Raw genomic sequence first — 8,560 nt, 5'->3', positions numbered from 1 at the left:
CGAAGCTGCTTTCTGGCAGCGCCCGGCCTCCTCCTCCGCCCTTGGTGCAGAGTCTCCAGCGGGCCTGCAGCTGCTCCCCCTTCCCAGGAGAGCTTTGACTGGCCATTGCGGGGGAGGGTGGAAGCGCAACCGGGGAGGGAGGAAGCGGGGAAAGAGTCCAAGTGGGAAGAATCTTTCCAGCAAAGCTAGCGCCACCGCGTTTCAGAGGTAGCGGCTGGCGCCGGCTCCGCTGTGCACCTTGGTCTAGGCACGGCTGGCAGAGAAGGTGCTGAACTTGGAGTATGGCGCTGCAGTCCAAGCCAGCAAGTCTTCTTTCGAGGTTGGGTCTCCCGTCGGGGCGTGGAAGCGCTGCTTCTCTGGGTCCATATCGCCCTGCCCCACGGGACCCCAGCTAGCAACATGGCTCAGGGCTGGGGCAGAAGCTGGTTTCTGAGAGCTCAGCTTTCCCCTCCGGGCCACTGCCCTGTGGTTCTGAGCCGTGGCATCGCAGCAGCTGCTCTCTCTGTCCGCCTAGGCTACCAGGCTCGGATGCCCTGACTACACGAAGGCCCGGCGGCCCCCTGGTGCAAGGGCTGAGCGCTGCCGGCAAAGCCACCCATGTTCACGTAAGGACCGGCAGGCGGCTGCACCGACGGGCCCCCGCTGTTGGCCGCGGGGTAGCTGCAGCCGTAGCCGGCTCCATAAGCCGCTGCCGGAGAACCGCCATAGGCATAGTTGGGAAAGCCGTTGTAAGGGTAGGCGGCGGCGGAATTGTAGGGCGCGCTGTAGGCCTGCGAGCCGCCCAGGCAGGGCTTGCCGTCCCTCACTAGCACAGGCACGGCCACCCGACGGGGCGGCGGGGGCTGCTGTGGCGGTGCCGGCGCCCCAACCGTCGGGCCGCCCAATTCCAGGGCCTTGTCCTGCCGCTGCCGCTTGCACTTGTAGCGCCGGTTCTGGAACCAGATCTTCACCTGTGTGGACGTGAGCTTGAGACTGCTGGCCAGGAGCTCGCGCTCGGGAGCCGACAGGTAGCGCTGCTGCTGGAAGCGCCGCTCCAGCTCGAAGACCTGCGCTTGCGAGAAGAGCACCCGCGGCTTCCTCCGGCCACGCGCCTTGGGCCGCTCCGACGACTCCACCGCGGGCTCCTTCCCTGCAGAGAGAGGGGAGACAGAGAGAGAGAGAGAGGTGACTGGGAAAAGGACACGCGCCATTCAAGAACAGGGGAGATGGGTGGGTGCAATTCGCTGAAGGGGTGCAATGTAGCGAGACCCTCACCCCCTTGCAGAAGTCTCTCCCCGTATATATATAGTCGAGTGCCGCGCCAAATCCATTTGCATTTTTTAAGGGAAGGCGAGAGGAGAGGCACACGAAAGCATCAAATTTGGGTTTTTTTTCCCCTTTCCCTTTCCCTCTTTCTGACGTTCTTTTGTGGTGCTGGTGGGCACCACAAAAGGTCGAGCCACACAATCAACACGTCGGTCTCTTACGGGGCAGTTCTCGGTGGATTTCCCCAAAAGTAAGTCCCAGTATGTTCAACGAGGCTTACATCCAGGTTAAGCCTTCGGGCCCTTCAAAGCCTTGGCTGGAAGAGGAGAGAGAGAGGCGAATACCCCGTTTTCCCCGCAAAGTAACCGGCAGCAGAAAAGAACGCCTCTGATTTCGTAGGAGGAAGAACGGAATCCGCTTTGCAAAGTTTTTCTTCGAATTAAATAACGCTGGAGAAAACTGCGTCTTCCGCAACCGAATATGGCCGTTGCTTCCAGGCCTTGCGGCGAAGGAGCAGCCGCTGCCCGGCATTTTAATGGAGCTCAGCCGAACCAAGAAGCGCGCTCCAGGGAGCGAGGTGTGTGTTCTTCTCCGCCACAACAGGCCTGATCTGGTAGCGGCAGCCGGAAGAAAGCGGGAATTAGAAAAAGGGATTGATGCCTACTGATGCAAGCAGACGGTGGTCTTTATGCACCCCAAGATCCCGCCGTGCAGACTCGGTCTCCTCCCTTCCCAAGGCCAGGCCAGGCCCGTTCCTGACCCAGCCGAAGCAACCGTTTTGCTTTCCGTGCCTCGGACCAAATCTTAGCGAGAAGGACTCCAAACTGGGTCCCACCGCTCTTTGACCGTCCCTCCACACTCGAACTCTCTCTGGACGCCTTTCATAGGGGACTCAGAAGCAAAAAGGACTTCATTGTCACCAGTCCACGAAGGCTGCATGGCGGGCTTAAGCGTTTTCTTCCCTCTTTCTTGCGATGTGGATGGCTCAGCCTGGCCCGACCTGGCCAAAAGGGACGCCACCTTTCCGCTAATCCTTCAGTTCGATGCGAGCACGTTTTCTCGGAAGTAAGGTCACTAGGACCTCCTCTAGAGTAAGGGGTCTAAGACTGCACTCCAATACAAACGTCACTTGGGGAGCGGGTCTAATTGAACCCAGCGGGGTTTACACCGGAGTCGAACGGGGCTGCAGTGTAACAACTCAGTCCCTTGCCTTTTACCCAACAGTAAGCCCCCTGTGTTCAAGGCGGTTTACGCCCAGATAAATGTGCACTGGATTCCAGCCTTAGCGCTCAAGGCTAAACATGTTTACTCAGAAATAAGCCAGGCTTATTCTCGAGCAAATGCGTTTGGGGTTGCAGTCACAGACTTCTATCAGTGGCGAGAAGGGACTAGCTTGGTCTGGAGGTGACCCGGCGCTTCTGACTGGTGTTGACCCGCGCCGACGTGCTCTGGGAGCCATAGATATCTTGCGTCCTAATTTTAGCACCCCATTTCACCGGATAGGCTCCGATTCCAAACCGCACCCGCGCAACCCGGTGGGTTCTGGAGGAGAAGGGGACACCTTCGGGATTAGTATCCCTCCCACAGACCCTTGAAGGCCGAGAATCGCGCTCAGTTCTGGCGGAAGGACTTGGGCGCTGGCCTGCCCTGGCCTGGGCCCGGCTGATGGGTGTAAGGAAGGTTCTGCTATAGTCCACAACTAAGCCTCCCACGGGTCTCAAGGGTCTGGCCGTGCTCTCGCTGGTACTCACCGGCTCCAGAAGTCAGTGCCGGTTCTCCCTCTTCCGCAAGTCCTTTGGCCTCGCAGGTGCTCCGCAGCACCGCCTGCACGTAGCTCCGTGGGGAGAGCCCCCCATCCCTTGGGCTCTTCCCCGCTGCTGCCGCTGCCATGGAGCTTAGGAAAGGCAGCTTCTCCTCCTCGTCTTCGTCGTCCTCCCCGTCTGAGAAGCTGCGGCACTCCAGCAGGCAGGAGGCAGGTGCGCGGAAGGGTGGCTCGAGGGGGCCGCTGAGGCGTTGCTGCTCCAGTTTAAGGATGTCCTTGACCGAGAAGGGGGTGGAGGTGGCGGGGTTAGGGAGCATCATGGGGAAGGGGTAAGTGGGGGGGGGACGATGGGACCGGCCCGGTTGGGTGCAGAAGGGCCGCCGTGTCCGCCAGCGCAGCCCGGCTAAGGGGCGTCCATGCGAAGCAAGGCTGCTCGCCTCTGCAGTTGCAACCTCTGCTCGCGGACCAGCTGCCGGCTCTGGACTCGGAGCAGCCTCTGCTGTGGCCGGGGCGGGCGTCACAGCAAGGAGGGGCCGGGCTGGGGCTCGGGCTGCGCCCCCATTGGAAGGCGGGGGAGCCTGAGCCGGCCCCCTAAGAGAGCCGGAGACAGACCCTGCCCGAAAAAGACACCAGCAGGCTGGGAAGGGAGGAGAAGGAGAGGCCCAGCGACCCGGTATCCAAGTCCGTGCTGGCCAGACCACGTCGGGGCAGAGTGGTTGGCCGACAGCCGCCCGTCGGACACGCGGGGCCCGAGGAGGGGGAAGAAACGGGCCGCGGGGAGGTCGGTGCCTGAACCGGAGCAGACTGAAAGAAGGGGGTGGTTGAGCAAAGGTAGCCCCTTCTCTCCCCCCCTCCCTATTACCAGACCCCTCCCGCCTTTCCCTGATCAGCGGCGGCGGCGGCACTCCCTTCCCTTCCAGTAGCTCCGGATACCCCCATCTGGCCCCTCGGGGGTTTGCCCGGATTTGCCATTCGGGCTATTCTTTCTTTCTTAAACGCCGGAAGAACGGAAGAAAGGAAAGGAACTCGCTGGGGAAAGGGCCAAGGAGGCATCCCCCTCCCCCTCTTCTTCCTACGCCGCCTGCTGGGCAAGCGGCAGGTCCTTCTTGGGGCAAAGGGAGGGGCACAGAAACGCAGGAAAGTGTGCGCGTGCGGGGCGACGTGGCGCGAGCGGGCGGGGTGGGGACTTGTCTCCCCGCCGGGCCCAGCAGAGAGCGGGCAAAGGCAGTCTGTCCCAGGTGGCATTCTTAACTAGCACGGGTCGACATCCGGCCGGCGAGGGACCTGCTCCGGAGCGAAAACCTCTGGGAAGCGAGCACCCAGTCCTCTTGCCCAAGGTCACCTGCCCACGAGGAGACGCCATTTGCCAGACAGAATGGGGGGAACATGGGAATGATAACCGGCTAGCAGCCATACCTAGTCATTTGGTATTGCTGTTGCAAGACGTAGTTATGGCCTGTGGCTTAGATGCCTGTGGCTTAGATGGCATGTGGCTCTTAGTCCTGCTAACTACTTTGCACCCCCGCGAAAGCAGCATCTCCGCGTTCAGCTTGTGAGATTCCAAAAGCGTTTGCATGGCCAAGGCTGGAACCAGAATGCTGAGATTTCTTTTTCTTTCTTTCTTTCTTTCTTTCTTTCTTTCTTTCTTTCTTTCTTTCTTTCTTTCTTTCTTTCTTTCTTTCTTTCTTTCTTTCTTCTATTACTGCTACTATACTACTACTAGTAGTAGTAGTAGTTTATTATTATTATTATTATTATTATGCCTTCCACAGTGTTCGGGACTGACTCCTGCTGTGTTCGTAAAGGGCCGGCCAGTCTCTCTTTCCTGCTCCAGTGCTCCAGTTTCCTTTTCTTCGTTCCGTCTTCGTCTTCTTTCAGTGACTTAAAGAAGTTCAGTTCCCCACACAGGAACGGTGGAGCGCTCCCATCTCCCTTTGAGGGAGCCCCACAGAAGGTAGATCATTCTGAAACTGATGGGAGCTATTTTAAAATGAAGCTGTTGGAGAGATTTCGTGTAGTTATGCAATGACGTCAACGGCTATTTAATTGCTCTTGATTAATTGTGATTAATGTTTCTGCAATTCGTGCGAAGCTTATTCGTTTCCCTACTTGCTGGCTCCGCCGTCTTCTCTGGGGAATAGCTGTAGCTGCAGGATCGACGAGAGGTAGACTGCTGGCGGGCCCGGGAGGGTTCTGGAGTGAAAAATCGTTCCCAGGCTCTACTCTCTGTCCCCCTCCCCAGCAATCATCCTCTTTTGGACCGATCTACCCTTTCTTTCGTTCTGGTGGGGTAAAGAAGAGAACCCCCCCCCAGCAAACATTAAAAAAGCGCCACCAAGTCCCATTTCCGCAGAGGAATGGTGGTTGCACAGCACTCTTCGATAGTGGGGTTAAACCTTCATTTTTCTTTCTCACCTTTACCAGTAGTCTCAACAGACTGATTTGTTGCAACTGCTGCCTAACTCTGCCGCCTTTCCAAAATTTAGAGAATTGTAGCCCGCTCTTCAGCCAAAAAGGCTCCCCTTGCAAACATTCCATTAAAGCAAGACCGTCCCTGCCCATAGGTGTACAATCTTAAAAACAGGGCACGCGAGGGAAAGCGGAAGGTGAGGGAAGAGGGAAAAGAAGGGTTCTTTTCTGGGAGTCACCCAAGGAAAGCTCCCCTAGCTAGCACCCCAGATTAGACCACGGAGTAACGTCCTTGCTGTGTCGGGAGCCCCAACTGAGGCGACAAGCGACTATTGCCTTTTATTAGGGGGACCTTAACATAGGGTGGGTTTTTGGGGAGGCCGTAAGACAAACAAAGCGACGAGATTTCAGTGGAAGAGAGTTCACGGTCTCACTGACATCAACTGACGTAAACGTGCCTGGTCGTGGCTAGATATTATGAGGCCTGTTATTCCGCTGCTGTACTAAGCGCTCTTCCTTCGGAGTACTGTAGGGATTACTTGTCAGTCCGGGGTCCCATGCAATGGGGATGAGATGTAGCGTCAGTCACACATTAATTCACAGCAATCGTCCTCATCGCGTTGATGTGACATGTATATTAGGTGCTCTATTCGATATGAAGGACTGCACTCTTGGCAACTGCCTCCCATTTTGCGCAGCCTGTCAGACATGTTATGCGAAATACAAGAAGCCTTCATAATGCCTCCATGTTCTTTTCTTGGAGGGTGAGAAATGCCGCAGATCCTCCTTCCTTTGGGGGTTGAAAACAAGCGGATTTTTAAAAAACCATACACGCACGCACACAAAAACAAACGGAACGTCGACAAAACAATTCCTCTAAATATATTTGATACAAATGAGTAACGATTAGCCTGCAGTGCAATTAGTTTGTGATAAGATCCGTTTACGGTTGCGTTATATTGCTTTGATTTCTTACTTTGTCATTAACGTTTTGCCAAACGTGTAGCTATTTCCATCGAAAAATGAAAAGCGCTAGTAGTTATATATCTGTGCATCGAACTGCAATTCTCTATACACCATGGGAGTAACTCCCACTGAGCCTTGTTTCTGGGTAGACATGGATTGGATTGAGCTGGAGACGTTTCCACCCGCACCGCAATCTACACTGGCCCTTTCTGCAAAACGCATTTATGTGGAAAAGGATCCCACTGAAACTAATGGGGTCACTCTCAAGTCAGATATTTCCTAGCAATTTAACCTTGCCGCTTAGGTAGCAATGGGAAGAATATTTAAAGTTCAGCTAAGCAACAGTACGATTTCCTTTTCAGTAAACGTCTCTGGGATCCGGTGGAATCTCTATAGCAGGAGAGAGAAAATAGCCTATTTTGTTTGACAAGTTCCAAAGTCTGCTGCAGCAAAAGGAAGAGTATAATGTGGATCCCAGAGATACTTTTATTGTGGTCTAAACCCTTTTGGGACTTGGGTCTCCTACAGAATTCACTTGGTCAGATGCATGAAGCCGGTCACCTAAGCGGGTATGTATGTATGTGTATACACCTTGGATACAAAAATAAAAAAAAATACTGCTTACGTTTGGAATTTTTTTTAACACATTCACAAAACACCCCAAAGTGTCGATGTGTCACATCACCATGTGGAGAGCAAATGAACACATCGCTTGGCCCTTGAACCGTCAACGCGGCCCTCGTGCCAAGAAGGTTAGGCACCTCTGGCATACAAAACCTGATAAAATGAATACAAGTTCCAGTCAGGTTGGGTGTGCCTGGTGATGAACTGGCATGGCAAGATCGAACCCGGTAAAATGTAGTTACAATGTACATGAACATTTCAGAGAAAGCATTTCTTTCTGAAGCCAAGTGATCACTCCCAAGATAGACCAAGGGGCACAGGGTCAAATTCGCTAATTAATTTCAATTTTTGCAGCTTTCCTCTGGTATCGACCTTGGAAACGTCGTCTGGTTGTCACTGTGTGGAGACTCTTAAGGTCTGCTACAGATTTTCCGAGGAGATTGAAATGCTCCCCCAGGTTTGCAGCGGGGTGACCATTTTTCGTGTCTGGTCTACGTCCATTTTTTCTCTTGCACGGAGACTGACCCGTTTGCCTCATGTAAATGGCAGCAGGAGGGCATTGTTGGCAGAGGATGGCATTCATCACGTTAGAAGGCGGGGCAGAGGAAGAACCCCTGGCTGGCATGGCTAATGTTATTTGGTCCCAGAAGAGGGTTGCCCATGTAAATATGACTTTTTGCACGCTCCATTCATTGGTGTTCTAGATCGCACGGTGGCACACTTAACCGCTGCCTCGTGCGTTCCTTGATCTTTTGTTCCCACCGTGCAAAACCTCGAAACTCTCCCCAACCCTCCCTGCCTTCTCTGTAGTCATATATACATGCTTATCCACTTAGGAAACCACTTCGTGCATCTAAGGAAGTGGGTTCTGGCCCAGGGAAATGTATACTTCAATAAATGTGTTCGTCTTTAGTCCGGTGCCGCAAGTTTCTTGATCGTTTTTCTTTCGCTGGAGTACATCGATCCAGACAGCATCCTCTAGCAAGGCATAAATGCCTAGTGTAGCCCGCTCAAGGCTCGCGGTTTGGCCTCTGCTGTAGCCATCTCTAGCCTGGCTCCTCCTGGGACTTTCCCCCGCCTGGCTTCTGTGTGCCGAGTGTGTCCCAGGTCAGAACTTTTCGGCTGCCTGGTTCTCATTTGCTGGGGCCTGGACAGTGTCGTGGAGTTCCCGGCCGGTGATTCCCGCCCAGGGCACCTGCGATTAGTCCTTGCCTCTGACTGCCCCCGCTTGGGGAAAAGGTTTATTGAGCAGCTTGCTGGAACCACTGGGTGGTTCAACTCCTTGGGGCCGAGCCGCCTAGAGCAGCGGGAGAGACCTGGGTGTGTGCAGGAGGAAGCAAACCGGGCCAATCGCCCAGAGCAGACCAAGGAGAGGGGGCCTTGCCGTCTAGGCTGCTGAGCCTCAGCGCTGAGAAAGGGTACCGGGAGGCATCGCTGGGCGGGCATGAAATAAACGCGGCTGTTTCTTCACGGGTGAGACAGTGTTTGGTTTCTTTGCGCGCCCTCGGGCGACTGAGCAGAGGGCGGCCTTAGGGACTGGCCTTGGGCAGGACG

The 8,560-nt window shown here is 55.0% G+C and overlaps 1 protein-coding gene across 1 annotated transcript; it reads right to left on the bottom strand.

The window, feature by feature from the left end:
- Positions 1-515: 515 nt before the first annotated feature.
- Positions 516-3,327, bottom strand: NKX2-3 (NK2 homeobox 3). The gene is made up of 2 exons (XM_061634408.1): positions 2,997-3,327; positions 516-1,168 (listed from the first exon to the last, which is right to left on the bottom strand). Exons 1-2 carry the CDS (start codon positions 3,325-3,327, stop codon positions 516-518), a joined length of 984 nt encoding a protein of 327 aa, XP_061490392.1.
- Positions 3,328-8,560: the final 5,233 nt, after the last annotated feature.

Source organism: Rhineura floridana, chromosome 7, assembly GCF_030035675.1.
Source record: "Rhineura floridana isolate rRhiFlo1 chromosome 7, rRhiFlo1.hap2, whole genome shotgun sequence".
NCBI lineage: Eukaryota > Metazoa > Chordata > Lepidosauria > Squamata > Rhineuridae > Rhineura > Rhineura floridana.
The sequence above is the reverse complement of the archived record's forward strand: the minus strand, read 5'-3'. Positions and strand labels throughout refer to the sequence as shown.